The sequence below is a fragment of the Mizuhopecten yessoensis genome, unplaced genomic scaffold (assembly GCF_002113885.1).
Source record: "Mizuhopecten yessoensis strain PY_sf001 unplaced genomic scaffold, ASM211388v2 scaffold11133, whole genome shotgun sequence".
NCBI lineage: Eukaryota > Metazoa > Mollusca > Bivalvia > Pectinida > Pectinidae > Mizuhopecten > Mizuhopecten yessoensis.
In genome coordinates, this window is record NW_018408896.1 from 2,848,784 (window position 1) to 2,864,838 (window position 16,055).

At 33.9% G+C, this 16,055-nt stretch overlaps 1 protein-coding gene across 1 annotated transcript; it reads left to right on the top strand.

Annotated features, from left to right (window-relative positions):
- Nucleotides 1-1,782: 1,782 nt before the first annotated feature.
- On the top strand, nucleotides 1,783-11,791 carry LOC110466446 (LRP2-binding protein-like). The gene is made up of 8 exons (XM_021522941.1): nucleotides 1,783-1,905; nucleotides 4,380-4,627; nucleotides 6,439-6,552; nucleotides 7,475-7,620; nucleotides 8,131-8,288; nucleotides 8,950-9,121; nucleotides 10,039-10,204; nucleotides 10,502-11,791. The coding sequence occupies exons 2-8, from the start codon at nucleotides 4,415-4,417 to the stop codon at nucleotides 10,565-10,567; spliced, it is 1,035 nt and encodes a 344-aa protein (XP_021378616.1). The 5' UTR covers nucleotides 1,783-1,905; nucleotides 4,380-4,414; the 3' UTR covers nucleotides 10,568-11,791.
- Nucleotides 11,792-16,055: the final 4,264 nt, after the last annotated feature.

The following is a 16,055-nucleotide window of genomic DNA, read 5'->3' on the forward strand; positions in this document are numbered from 1 at the left end:
ACATATGTGTTGCTATGTAATAGGATGGTTAAATCACTACAAGTATAATGTACATACATGCTAATCAGAGACGTATAAAGCCATGTTATATACGTCTCTGTGCTAATATAGCAAAAAAGTAAAATTTGACATAATTATACACTAACATAGTGTAAATTAAAATAGGACAACAAGGTATATCTAGTAAGTAAAAACATATTGAGCTATACATCTAAAAGCGCCATGCAAAGCAGAAGTTAAGCTGGAGACGTATAATACGTCTCTGGTTAAGCTAAATAGATAGGTAAATAAGTAAATGAATAAATAAATAATAATAAAGCAGCTAGGGGGTAACTAATAATAAAGACTAAAATACTGAAAAACCATTAAAACTCTAAACACAGATACAGATACGACATGAGCAAACGGGGCCATCCCAGGAGTGCAGCAGTCTGGCAAACTCTGGATAACTATCCACCTTTCTCAAATGGTTTGGCAGACTGTTCCACACCCTGGCGGCCTCGTAGCGAAAAGACTTTAGTCCATACATTACCTGGTTAGTCCAGCTGTCTTTCATTCCTGAGGCTATAAAAAGACGATTTCAAGGTTGAAAGATTGCATAAATAATCCGGAGCTACGTTGGTAATAATTTTAAAAACTTCACAAGCCATGGATTTCATTCTGTTTATACGAAGAAAAGATAAAATAGCTTTCTCTAAAAGTTCTGAAACTGGCGTTGTGAAGTCATCCTCAATAAAACGAATGGCTCTTTCTTGTATCTTCTCTATCTTCCCTGTGGAATTTAAACTGCAGAAATGCCATGCCAGGGGACTATAATTAATTGAATTGTACCTATCTTCAATTATTTGAATATAGGTGCAATCATTTGAATATGTATTAATTTGGCGTTCCATAGAAAACTTCAGCGGTGCTATTTTGTTTTAAGAACACTTTCAGTGCTCAAAGTTTATAATATACTACATACGTCTCTGTCTGCAGCAAGTTAATTTATATTTCATACTTTTCTTATGATATTTTTTTCTTGATAAATTCTTTTAATTAAATTGTTTATTTTATAAAGTCTGTGTTCCCTTGCTATACTAGCAAATATGTACATAACACTTGTACTTAAAGTGTCCTAATCTTTCCTGTAGAACCCTGTGTTCCCTGATACGTGTTTATATTCAAAATCATATTCTTATTACAGTGATGTACACCGAAGCTTTGTTTTATGATGTATTTTTTTTACCGAAACTTTTAAATATCAAGAGTCTTTGTATATTATGCAGGAAGGGGATATCCACTCTCTTAACAATAACAGACGGATATGATACATATTTTATGAATTACTTAAATGTATCTAAAACGGTAGAGTATGTATGTGATTATTCTTCCACTAAAATAGTTCAAAATTATCCCTACTGCACCAACAGCTAGAATATTATCAAAAATTATAAATATATAATATGTTGCTTCCTTATAAATGATGCACTGAAGCAGGGATGTGTATTGGACACATCCCTGACTGAAGTGACTAAGTTTATGCTGGAACTTAAATACCGAAAATCAGCGAGAACCGACCTTACTTTCCGGATATTTATAGACCATTCGGTTTTATAATTTATATTCTCGCAAAAAATAAATAATAATGGTGATACTTAAAATGTTCAATAGTTCTATGGACAAAAGGAAACACATATTGGTATAAAATGATTGAAAATGTACACCTTTGAATGATGGGAATGATTATTTTTCTTTAAATATATTCAGTCCGTGACCGTTATATGAGGTCATGACCTTTGTCGTCATGGCACAAAAGACTCTCTAATCAAGTAGCAGACCGAGATGAAGACACGAATGTGGCCTTACTTGGATGTGTAGGTCTCCTTGCCGCCCTTACGGGTGAAGACGTAAATTTGTTCCAAGGTACTTGTTTTCCTTAATGCATTATATGTGTTACTCTTCATACGATTTGTTGTCAGTCGGGAAAATTGTGTAGCAGGTTCTCTTTTACTGTGAAAGCCTTGTTATTTCAACTGTCAAAACTCCTTTGAAAAATTGCCATGCTACCGGTTAAGTTGATAACTTGACACAGCCGAGTTGTGTTGGGATTAGATTAAATGTAATATTTATACAATAGTCCATGGTATGGATATGAGAATATTAAAATATATCATTGCATATTGACTGCAGTGTAGATGCGTGATTTTAGTCTATATATTTTCAAGAAAAGGTTTGGTGAGTTCGATTTACGTTAGATGTAGTCAAATATGTGGTTAGACTAAAAGCAATCAAGTGAGATTTGTCACATGTAGGTAATGCGAGTATATATACTAATAACAATTCAACAAACATACTCAAAACACTGTTTCTTTTCAGCTTTTCCAAAAAATATTGGAAATAGTTTGATTATGTTCTCATCAGATGTAAGGTTAATATAGATTGTGTATATATATACAACTGCAACTCGAGAGCAAAATCAGTGATGGGCAATAGGTTAAAAATCATAAATGGTTAACAGTTTCAAAAGTAGTAAATAAATCAATTTTATGTGGCTGAGTACTGAAGTACAACACCCTTGTAATGTAAATTGACTCCGTTGTGTACTATACATTAAATTTCCTAGCTGTTTTTAGTATCAAACTTTAACACAGTTTTAAGTGTGTGTTTTTTATATCAGACAGATAAGACAAATCATTAAAATAAATTATTTTCATTGCATACTGCACTTTTTTTATTTAAGTTCAGTAATGAACCAATATTATATCTATTAGTATTACAGAATTGTAGTCAATAATCAGAAAAAGGATCCAAATGAATTTTTGGTGTAATTGATCAACATCACTCACTTTTGTATATATACAATATCAACATTGCAGTATTCTGAATTTTCCAACATGTTGTAAGAGGCAGATATTCTGGATTTCCCATATTGACATACATGTACTTTTTCCTATTAGCAAGACAAAATATGTATAAGTATTTTATTTCCATGGTTTCTCATTAATTAGTTAAAATACAACGAGAGCTTAAATCATACTGATTCCTTTCTAGTAGATCTAGATCTTACAGCAACTATAACATAGACATTGCATGTACATCAATGACAGATGGACAAGAGAGACAGCAGAGAAAAAGAAAGTATAATACAAAGGAAGGGTGTCTTTAAGGCTCTTTTTTGGGCCCCGGTATATTCATATGTTTACCTCCTTATTTTGTTCAAAGATGTCCTATTGTATGACATGCAGAAAAATTAAGGTAAAACTTTGCACATAAACATTGGAAATAGGCAGAACATTTGATAAAACAATGAAATCGGTTAACTTTAACAATTAACGCAGATACTTTCATTGAGGCTAGGAGACTTAAAATTACCAGCAAATCAAACTTCATATATATACTTTGATAAGTAAAAAAACAAATCAGGACCTGGAACTCACTTCAGCCACAAGTGTTGAGCAAATATTATAGGATATATATAATATACAATACTAACAATTGATATCTTATTATAGCATATAAAGGGTGTCATGCATCTTTTAATTCACTTAAAATTGAGAGATATTTGAAAAGCAATGTTTGAGATGTGTCCAGAAGTCATAACTCAGTACAAAACAAAAGGAAAGTATGAAGTCACTATGCAATTTATGTAAGTCTACTTAAATGAGTGAAATTGTTCATTTCAAGTCAAAATATTAATTAGAAAGGAAATTATTGGAAAACAAATTACTTTTCAATTGAAAATGACCGAAAAGATCCCCCTGACGTAATCCTTCGTTTTATATAAACAATCTTTAAGTGAGGATTGAATTTCTGTCATTTTTCATTCCGTTACATATGCTTGTCTAATTTATACATGTTTTCAAAAACAGAAATGGTATTAGTTTGGTTTTTAAGCTCATTTAAAAACCGCAAACTATATTTGTGATTTACCATACCCCTAAGTTTTACCTTAGTTTTTGCGCATATCATACAATAGGACATCTTTGAACAAAATAAGGAGGTGAAAATCTGAATATACCGGGGCCCAAAAAAGGGCCTTATAGACACCCTTCCTTTATCAATTGCATAACACATCTGGTTATGACCTTTTAAAACAGTTTATAAGATGACCAATTTTCTATCACTAAGATTGTCTGGACTTTTTCTCTATAGTAGTATAAGTTTTATTCATTTAGTTCTGACATTATAAAACCTTATTTAAAAAAAGAAGGAAAAAAAAAGAAGGTAATTTTACAGATACCTATAGCTACATGTGCCCACAAAATAGGGGCAACCATAGTTTAAGCCGTTAACAACCATTAGGCCAAAAGTCAGCTAAAATATTTTCTGTTGGCAGTTGTTGCTGCTGTCCAGATGATCTCGGCCTTAAGTCTCTTTTTTTTGTGCTTTACTTCTAGATCTTGCCAAATAGCTCCTGTGATAACAAATAAAGATGGAGATGCATATGGAAATCCCAGCGGATCTTGCACTTTCAAAGGAAAACAGCATCCTCAACGACTTAAAACAGGAGACTCGTGATACTCCGGGATTTAGTGCCTTAACAGAAAATGAGCTAATGGAAAAAGTGGAAAACATTTTACTTGAAAGGATAAAAAATGGTGACAAAAGAGCTTACTTCCAGCTGGGATTATTTTATTATGAACAGGTATTTTCTTGGTGCATGAAAGTATCTTCTTTTTCGGACTGATCTTACAGTCTATAGCACCACATGAACCCTTTTTAGGTCACCTGAGACAAAGTCTCAAATGACCTATTACGATCGCCTTTTGTCCGTCGTGCGTCCGTAAACAATTAACATTTTCGACTTCTTCTCCAAAACCCCTGAACCAATTTCAATGAAATTTTGCAGAAACCTTCCATGGCCAAAGGTCAACAAAAATAGTGGCCGGTTTGGTCCCCAGCCCCCAGGGGCTCGAGGGGTGGGGCCAAAAAGGGTCAAATTGACTAAAATTTCAAAAATCTTCTTCTCAAGACCCATGCAGAAGATATGGTAGAATCAAATACTCTTCATAGATGGAAGGGTCTTGAGGTGCTTTACCAAAATTGTGAATTTCTTGACCCTGGGTTCTCATCTTTCCCCCTGGGGAGGGGGTAAACTTTACTATAGTTTATATAGGGAAATCACATTTTGGACCAACATTTGTTTAATTGCCATTGGAAGTAATTAAATTTAGGTTAGCATTATCAGTATTAGGTAGCAGTTTGATAGTATGCACATATGAGCCCTGAGTGACCCCCAGGGGCTGATGGATGGGGCCAAAAAGGGTTAAATCAACTGAAATTTCAAAAATCTTCTTCTCAAGACCCAGATATGGTAGAATCAAATACTCTTCATAGATGGAAGGGTCTAAATGACCCTGGGGTCTCACGTTTCCCCCTGGGGAGGGGGTAAACTTTACTATAGTTTATGAAAGGAAATCACATTTTGGACCAACATTTGTTCAATTTCCATTGGAAGTAATTCAATTTAGGTTAGAATTATCAGTATTAGGTAGCAGTTTGATGGTATGCACATATGAGCCCTGACTGACCCTACCGGAGCTGATGGGTGGGGCCAAAAAGGGTTTAATTGACTGAAATTTCAAAAATCTTCCTCTCAAAGACCAAACACTCTTCATAGATGGAAGGGTCTTGTTTATGATCCTAGGTCTCCCGTTTACCCCCTGGGGAAGGAGGGGGGGGGGGGGGGCAAAATTTATTATGGTTTATAATGGCAAATGATACTTTGAATATTACATGTTAATAACTTGACTGGAATTATAACCCTTAGTTGACAGTTTGATACTTTGAAAATTTTGAGCCAGCCCTACCCCAAGGGCTGGAGGGTGGAGCCCAAAGGCGTCAGTGTGCTAAAATGTCTTCATTTTCCTTGTTTAGAATCAGAGGTGCTAGTTTCAAATACTTTTTTAGTCTTAAATCTGTAAGCTAGATATTGAATAAGGTGGTTTTATTGTTTTTTTGTCACTTTGAATAATATTTTAGTTTATGTTAAAATCAAAATCAACTCTCTGTATAAATATATCAGGTGACCGTTAAGGCCCATGGGCCTCTTGTTTAAAGATGCATTAAATAGTGTTGGTCTGCAATTGTGCAAAATGTTCATACATTGAACTAATAGACAAGGAATAGTCAACTGATGAATGGTAAGATTAACACAGAAATATTTGGATGAGGTAGCTTTACGCAGGCATAAATGTAATTGACCATTTTATTATGAAGAGCTATGAGTTGACCTTTATCCCATGCATTTATATCTTGACTCAGCATTTTATTTTGTTTTGGGGGGTTTTGTTTATTTTTTTCGTGGGTGTGTGGGTGGGGGGGAGGNGGCTAAGGAGGCTTACTGTAATGTGTAATGTGCTGTTATTGTATTTAAAGAGAAATGATTGACATTGTAAAGATTTAGATATTTAGAAAATTTACCATCATTTAGGATCTTATATTTGTTATGTCCAGGCTCTTCAGGACAAAGCAAGGATATACTTTGAGAGAGCAAAGGACTTTGACTTCCAGGCACTATTCATGCTGGCCGTTATGCTATTTGATGGAGTGGGAGGAGACACTAATACGGTAGGTTTGTGTATTAATTTCAATTTCAAAAGTATTTTATTGACAATACATATATAATACAAACATATAAGTTAACATTAAAGAAGATATTAGAACAGTATTGACAAAAGAATAAGACAACAGGCTTTGCCTATATCAGTCTTCTTCTATTTCCGGTAGCTATATACAATGCTTAGATATATAAAATGTTGTGATTCGTTTTCCTCTCACACACATGCACACCCACACCCACACCAGCTTATGTCTAATACTCGTTATTTAAGGGACAAAACTTGCCTGAATAATAATAATAATAACAATACATGAATATTCATTTGGAATTTATCTAGCACGTATAAGTAACGAAACGTTTTGATGATTTAATATAAGAGTCAACATGTATAAGAATAGTTTTATTTAATTGGTCCGATGCATTACTAATACCATATACTAAACAGTGCAGATTTAAATATCCTAATAGATTATAAATAGTGGTAATATGATGCCTAATATTCGAATACAGAGGACATTGAAAGAAAAAATGTATAAGATCTTCCCTCTGTACACCACATACACAGGAAGCATCATCAATCAGATGGTCTTGTAACTTATCAAAGTTAAGATCACTTTTAAAATTTCTTAGCTGACATTGACATTGTGTATTAATGTGTTTAGTATAAATGTTTTCACTGTAAATATTTTCATTGACATGATAAAGTAAAAAAAATCATGAATATGGCAGGTTAAGTTTTATAATCTATTTTTTCTGTGATAACCAATTGTAATATTAAGCAACCTCTGTAATCTCTGATCTTTGTTAGTGTTGTCACTATTAGAAATAAAATATTCAAGATCTTAACCAATCTAGTTCAGATATTTTTCACTCTTTTTTCCCCCCCCCTGTTTTTTGGGCTAAATTTGTTTCATGTTTTCCTTTCTGCAGGAACAAGCTATAGAATACCTAAAGAAGATTGAATCTTCAAATGCCAAACATGCCAAACATCTTGTGAGGGCAGCCCAGTTTAACATTGGCCGGGCCTACTTCCAGGGATATGGTGTCCATCGCCAGTCTGATGAAATGGCTGAAAAGTAGGTTGTCACAGTTAACCATTATCTTTATTGGTACTTGCCACAGTTGCTCAGTTGCTCATTAACAAATGTTATTTTTCAAGGCTTCTTACTGTAAATCAGCTATGCATTTTCTCATTGTCATGTTTGCTTGTTACCACTTAATAAAACCTCATTGTCCCATCCTTGTTTTATCACAATTACTCACTGTAACAACTGCTGATGGTGCTACATGGACCTGTTTACAATATAGGTTCACCAACCTGAAGGTAATGAACACATCAGACCATTTTTTTGTATGGATTGCTCAGCTAGGTAGAATTATTTATCCATTCCTACCATTTTAGTTCTTATGCAGATTTAAAGTTGTTATGATGTTCATATTGATTATATTAAATGTAATTCAGTGCTAAATGCTGGTTTCATATTTGCCATGTTCTCAATCAAGTTTTAATCACATTTGAATTTTTGGCAGATTTCACCTTTTTCAGGGTTACATTCACTGTGTATTTTGATGGTGTGTTTCTGTAGATACTGGCTGTTGGCCGCAGATGATGGAAACCCCAACGGAAGTGTCAAAGCCCAGTCTGCCCTCGGCATGTTTTATTCCCTTAAAGACACAATGGATCTGAAAAAAGCTTTCTTCTGGCACTCTGAGGCTTGTGGGAATGGAAGCTTAGAGTCCCAAGGTAAATCCTTCAAATAGTATGGTGGTCATTTCATTGTTATTGCTATCTTTATCTAATTTAAAATGTAGCTTACAGTCTAAAATGATAGGGCAGTCATTAGCCAATATTGTTACTTGCAACATTTTGGTGTAAATTGGCTTCTTTTTATACAAACTCAGTAAAAAAATAAAATAAAATTATCTCACCGTTTATTTCCAAATTGGTCACGAGGGGCTAATAGGTAATATATGCATGTATGTTCATATACAACCATGATGACCTATTTAGTTATGTTTCCTTCTTTTTGTCAATAAAATATTTCATTTTTCAATGTAGGAAAAGTATCGCCATATTCAACTGCCAGTTAATCAAACCATTCAGTTTCTGTAAATAAGTGAAGACTTTTCATTTTCTTTTGAAGTAAGATTGCATTGTATTTGGGTAGCAGAATTGTGGTAAAATGAGGCTTGTTTCGTACAACTCAGGTCTATTTGTTTTTTAGCTGCCCTAAATAAAATGATATTGTTAGGGAGACAATAATTGGTATAATGTTCAGTGTTCAGAAAAAGCAAGTTTAAAAAAAATTGTTTATGCTTAGCTAGAGTAGCAAGGTTTCATTATTATTTGTTGTATGAGATTATAAACAGAGTCTGTTTCTAAAGATTTGGTTATGTACTAACAGGAGCCCTGGGGATTATGTACGAGCATGGTATTGGGGTCAAGGTTGACCTTGATGCAGCAAATGCGTGTCTGAAGGAGGCAGCCGAGCGAGGCAATGTGTACGCCATGGGACACCTTGTAGCCCAGTATTACAGACGGAAACTTTTTACCAAGGCTTCAGACCTAGCTGCGAGGTAGGACATAGTTTTACATGCCTACTATATACAATACAATAGACAACATTTGATATAGCGCCCTATCTAGCTAACATAAGCCACTCTAAAGCACTTTACAGTACATAGATATACAATTAATACAATCAGCATTTGCATTTATCAATACATGTACAATTTTTGAGGAATTACAATTTTTGAGGAATTCGCAAGAGCTGCCTTATCTGGCGCTAACAACTATTCCTGCCACCTGGCTGATATCTTCCTATGTGTGTATGCCTGCGTATGTGCTGGAGATGTATTGTGTTCTGTTTGTAGTGGGACTTTGCTTCCAACGGCATCTTTTATAGTGCCACCTCATTTGAATGCTACAGCACAAATACCGCAACATCCACCCCAGACCAATTTATACTCCACCTGGGTTGTTGGAGTTGTGTGGGCAGGAGAAAAACACTTTCTCTGATATTCCATGTACCATACACGCTCTTCAACATAGTAGGGACACATTGTTTACTGAAGTGTTACTGTTGTCTGTTATAGAGATATTCTACTCATCTATCTGACTGATGTCTTGCATGGGATAACTCTAGTGTAAAAGTGGAAAGTTTCACACCTAATGTCTATGACATGGAAATGTCGATGTTGTGTCCCTTTAAACTGATCGTGGTGTAGACATTTTGACATTGGCAATGGTTCTGGAACTTATATATTCTATAACTATAATCAATATAATCTATAAATTAGTATTGGTGTGTGGATATTTTTGCACAAATTAAATTAACTTAAAAAATGCAAAATATTTACATATACTGCAAAAATATCCAATTTTACAGCATCTTTCACTCACAGCTCTGGTAAAACACTAGCCCCTTATTCAGTAGTTATGAATATCCTGCATTCCTACGATGGTAATTCTGATGAAGATCTTTTCCTTCCAGAGTGTCCCAATTTTCTGACATCGATCAGATAGCTAAGGAGACAGACTGTTTACCTAACTATATCAGGAAGGGTATAGGTCTTGGCTGTTTCTACTATGCTCGCTGTCTGGAAGAGGGTCATGGTGTGAAGCAAGATAAAGAAGAGGCTGGAAAATGCTACTCTAAGGTAAAACAAGATCCTACTGACCATAATAAATCTTAACTCATTCAACCCTGAAATAGTAAAATTGACTATTCCAACCTTTGAATTGGAAGAGTTTAAATGTGTCTTCAGTGGTGAATGAGTTAATAGGTTTGTGCATGAAAAAATAGTAATTTTCTGTACTTTAAAGAGCTAAAGGTTTTTCAAAGATGTTTTAATTTATTTTTGAACATTCAATAGAATATATTGTGATTGAATTGATTTTGTATAAGATGTTAGCTGCTGTAAACAAAACCATTCATGTGTGTTGGGTTTTTTCAGTCGTTCGAGTATGACCCGGATGTTTGTGCAACACTACAGAATATCACTCAACATGGTGTGATATAGGTCATCCTTTAGAATAAATCTGGGTGTCTGTTGTGAATGCTGTAGAGATTCCCATGATGTTGGACTGTCTAGCATATACCAAAGACTGTTAAGTACCCTCCAGTACTTCAGAGAGCAGCAGTAAAACATAGGCGACAGAGCTGGGTGTGTGTCTCTGTGATAGGAGCAATTCCACTGTCATCATTTGTGTTTTGTACATTCCATGTAAATGAGCAAAGTACGTTACAACTGATGGTATAATTATGGCTTGTCAAATTTGCATTTATGTCTTCAATAGATGGGAGATAAGCCAAATGTTTCGTAATTTTTATCCAATTTATACCATTTTTGCCCAAAGAAGAACTTTCTGGTGTCAAACATGTGCCCATTTGTTGTCAAATGACCACTTAGCCAATTATTCAGAGAGCACAACTGTGATTTTGATAAAAAGAATATATTACAAAAAACTGTTATTTATTTCTAGACATATTGTTGATTATAAAGATCCCAACTTTGCTGTGATTTATTGGTTGTTAATCAAGAATGAGACACATGTAGTTTCATTTGAGTTATACAACAGTTCTTTTTTAAGAAATTTGTGATGAAACAAGACCAAGGGAGACTTAATTAACTTAAGGTCCATGTGAACAATTAAAATCAGTATATTTAAAATGAGTACATTGAACCAATAGATGATCATATGATCATAAAATAATCTGTGATATTTAATATTGTCTGTATCAGTGTTTTTTGATTTATGTTTTTCATACAAATCTAGCTGCCTCATTTTTTATACTAGAATATGCATTTTTCTAAATTTGAACACTGTATTAGGTTCTATTTAATGCAAGTTGTAGGCTGTTTATTTTAAAAGCTTCCTTTTTTAATCCAGTAAATACCAGATACAATATGAAGAAAATCTTAAACCAATATACCCTCAGCTTGAAATCGAGAGAGCGAGGAAGATAATGACGTAGATCTATAGGATCAGTTCACTTAGAGCTGTGTATTTATCAGGCTGTTGAAGAACTCTAGATCTATAAATTATATATGTATCGTGTGTACGTTCCTTTATTGCCTTTAGATATCTGGGCCCCAGGCTGTTGTAGGACTCTAGATCTAAATGTATCTTGCGTGTAGCTAGGTTCCTATTTTTCTTTCAGATATCTGGACCCAGTCTGTTTTCAGGATTTTTTTTTATTTTTCATATTAATTAAAACTTTCAATAGAAATATTTGTAAAAGTAAAAAAGTTTGTATTTCATATTTTTAGACTGATTTTTGGGAAAAAATGCAATGATACATTTTAATAACATCAAGCTAACAATTTGAGGAGAATTCAATAATTACATTTTTTTCTCTCGATTAGGAACAGCAATTTGAAATGGTGTTGTTTTAGATATTTTAATACTTATAGACGGGATACAGAAATATTCCGTTGATATATATACCGTAGTTGTGGACCAGTGTATTATAGTTGTAGAGCGTCTTGTATCTTACACCAGGATACTGTCAGTGATCTCACCAGTTACTCACTGTATTTATGTGAAATTTGGTTGAATAAACAAAAAATGTTTACAAAATGTAAATTTACTAAAAGATTTTATGTAGATATATATATAAGGACACTATGTCTGCTGTCGACTGGTACTGTTTGTACCTGGCGTACACATGTCGACTGGTACTGTTTGTACCTGGCGTACACATGTCGACTGGTACTGTTTGTACCTGGCGTACACATGTCGACTGGTACTGTTTGTACCTGGCGTACACATGTCGACTGGTACTGTTTGTACCTGGCGTACACATGTCGACTGGTACTGTTTGTACCTGGCGTACACATGTCGACTGGTACTGTTTGTACCTGGCGTACACATGTCGACTGGTACTGTTTGTACCTGGCGTACACATGTCGACTGGTACTGTTTGTACCTGGCGTTGGACATGACAATTACACTGTGTATAAGGTCGTGGTGATCTAGCTAGATCTGTGATAGACAACTATATATACTAGTCAGTATCATGGCCCTGGGGCTCACATAACATGTCATCTTCATCTTATTGCAGTTTTATTTTCTTCATTAAAACCTGTCAATACTGAGCAAATTATTAAATTTGATTTGAAAACATTTATTTCAGCTGGGTGGTGTGTGCATCATTTGCTTAAAAATTCAATGTCATGTCAAATATATTACAGTTTAGTCAAATATTGGTACATCAGTTTGCTCAAACTAATTCACTGAGACATGAAATAGGTTTGCTTGGCATCCTGTGAGTTGTATTCTAGAACAAAAATGATTATTAATACATCCAACTACAAATGCAAGTTTAAAGTGATTGCGAATTTTTGGACTAAATTTGTGAGCTGCCATTTGAGAAAAATCTTCTCAGATTTGTAAATAATGATGAATTAAGTCCTCGCTATCAGAGACTATTAGGTTATTTATGTGTTAAATATTTACAGTCTTTAATCATGAAGTTTTCTGTGTAAAAATCAGTTTCATATAATAATGTGTATAAAGTGGCCCAGAGAAAGAGATGTTTAATTGTGTTATTATAAGTAATGATGTAGATTTCCTGTTTAATAGATGAAACATGAAATGACCCAGCAAGTTAGTGCTATAACTCAGATGGAATATAACTGTTTTATTTTGTGTTGTTCTGTATTTGTCCTTGCAATACTGTAAGGCCTTACATTGAATGTTAGAGTTGTCTGCCTGTACATTAGATGTTAGTTGTCTGTCCTTCCATGGGGTGTTAAAGTTGTCTGCCCTTACATTGGGTGTTACAATTGTCTACCCTTACATTGGGTGTTACAGTTGTCTACCCTTCCATTGGTTGTTACAGTTGTCTACTCTTACATTGATGGTTACAGTTGTCTGCCCTTACATTGAGGGTTACAGTTGTCTGCCCTTACATTTGATGTTACAGTTGTCTGCCCTTACATTGGTGTTACAGTTGTCTGCCCTTACTTTTGGAGTTACAGTTGTCTGCCCTTACATTGAATGTTACAGTTGTCTGCCCTTACATTGGGATTTACAGTTGTTTGCCCTTACATTTGACGTTGCAGGCATATCTTGATTTTAGAAATCTCAGAGAGTTCACCATTAATCTAAACCATTGATGTAGATGACAGTTTAACAGGAGGCAGACTTTGAACATATATAATTTCATATACCAGGGCGTTTTGCCGCTAGATAATTTATCTCAATAAAACTTTTGATGTATTTTGTTAAACTAGATTTAATGATGAATGTTATTAAAGACTCTTTAATACTTGTGTTGTTGGAAGATGATGAGCAGAATAGGAGACATGATGTATTTATTGTTAGATATACACCATCATATACAGCACTACTGCACGTAGATTGGTGACCAGGGAAGTAGAACTAATATTGGGGAAATGCATGGTTTCCTGTATCATAACAAGACCTATAATATTATTTTATAATTTATGAACCTGTGATACTGTTGGATATATAATCATATTTTATTTTTTTTAATTACTTTTTCAATTTAATCATAATTATATGGTATTGAAATTTTATGGTCTCAAATATTTTACACACTCCAAATCTACAAGCATAGCACCTGCTATTTATATCTTTGGGTTGGTGACACAATGTTTTCTCTGTAAATGCTCTGCATGTATAGAGATAACATTAATCCTAAATAATAATGTAATGTGTGCTGTCAAAACAAATTACAATGAAAAGATCTTATTTTAGGATCTGTACATTTCTCCCTTCTTATTAGTCAATATTCTTATGTTCTCCTTCTCATACAAACTCTTATTTGAATTTATTAAACCAATTAATTATGATTCGTAATTAGAAAATAGTTTATGTTTTTGTGTGCAATTGAAGTTAAGTGCATTATCTGTATATAAATAGATTTCTTGATTGATGTCCTTTTGAAGCTTTGTATTAGATTCTAGCTTTATCATATGATCACACACACATGAGGCCAATGTCACGTTGCTGTTTTAAAACCTCTGTATAACAACCATCCTACCAGTGAGGACCAAGAAGTTACCATCCTAGACCAACCAGAGCAAGTACCAAGTGGCAAGGAAGTAGCAATTTTGATCTAAAGCTTCCATCATAGGTTTTGTGTGGCCCTGTTTAGTGTTGTTAACCCCATGACCTGTTACTTTTCCAGTGACAATTACAGTTTTTGCGTTGTTTTGTTTGCTGGATTGAATATTTTGATTCTAAATAATAATTTCATAATAGAGGAATGAGAAAAGGACCCAGGCAGAAACATTTCAATCATCACATTGCCTGAACAAAATAAAATCATAGGAAAATACATACAGGGGATGATATCTAAAATTCATATAGGGGATGATATCTTAAATTCATATCGGGATGATATCTTAAATTCATAAAACTGAAATGTTGGTGGCAATAGTTATAAGCATACAAAAGACTATAAATAGGAAACTTTTAGATATAGGAGTTGAGTTTTTGAATTAATACTTAGATCAAATTAGTCAATAAGGTCAAGTTGAACAAGGTTTGAATGAAATGTTGGTGGCAATGACTAGCTGAATATATGCCCAGTCCTGAGATTCTGTGTATATCCTGTATCAATTCGTAGAATTCATGTACAAGTTCTTCAATAAGTAAACGTAAAAAAAAAAATTTAAATGTATCTGCTCATCTGTTCAGGCAGAACCTAATTATGCAAAGTATGTACCGTAAGCATTAAGATGTGTCTTGTACTGTATGTTTAAAAGTCAAGTTTAGGTGACTTTACAATCATTTATACACTATTTCTATTATTAAAATGATGTATGTACATTGTACTACTTGTTATGTATGGCAAGTAAAAATATAAATTCAGCGAAAAAAAATTGAACGATTTTTAATTTCAACATTTATATGACAGAATAAGCATACTGTTACTGTGCCGTCCATTCTGGAGCCTGCATGTGAATATTTCCAAAGCAACTGTCTCTGGTTAATATTCTCTGTGATAAAACATACAAATTTCACTTGACTGACGACGAATCCTGAGCATTTTCGATATTTTGCCTCAACTTTTAGATAATATTTAAATGAAGTTTTGATTGTTAATTTTTTGTTTTGATGATTTACAAAATAATGAAAATAAAAAAGTGTATCAATTAAATTTTACATGTTGTTATGTTTGTGTAGGTTTCTTGCATGTTTTTTACACTACATAATTTTAATTGTTTGAGAGTCCTACATTATAATGTTATATCATAAAGTGTTCAAATCACAAACATGTTAAAAGCTTGAGGTGCACATATCAGAGTTATCTCCCTTGTAGAATAACTGAAGGAGAACGAGATGACACAACTCTTCCATACCTAGGATCCCAGACATATAAACAACAGATATAACACTGGAGCTAAGGAATCATATTCTTGTAATAGATGACCAACCTTGTGACCTCAAGATCTTTAGGCTTGTTGCATACACGGTAGACATTCTTCAAGTAATTTTGACTCTAATTTTACAAAAAAGATAGCATACAAGTTA

Excerpts from the sequence above, each read along its gene's own strand:
- LOC110466446 (XM_021522941.1), top strand. The coding sequence starts at position 4,415 with ATGGAGATGCATATGGAAATCCCAGCGGATCTTGCACTTTCAAAGGAA. Across the intron at positions 4,628-6,438 it reads GATTATTTTATTATGAACAG|GCTCTTCAGGACAAAGCAAG; the intron begins GTATTTTCTTGG and ends TGTTATGTCCAG. Across the intron at positions 6,553-7,474 it reads TGGGAGGAGACACTAATACG|GAACAAGCTATAGAATACCT; the intron begins GTAGGTTTGTGT and ends TCCTTTCTGCAG.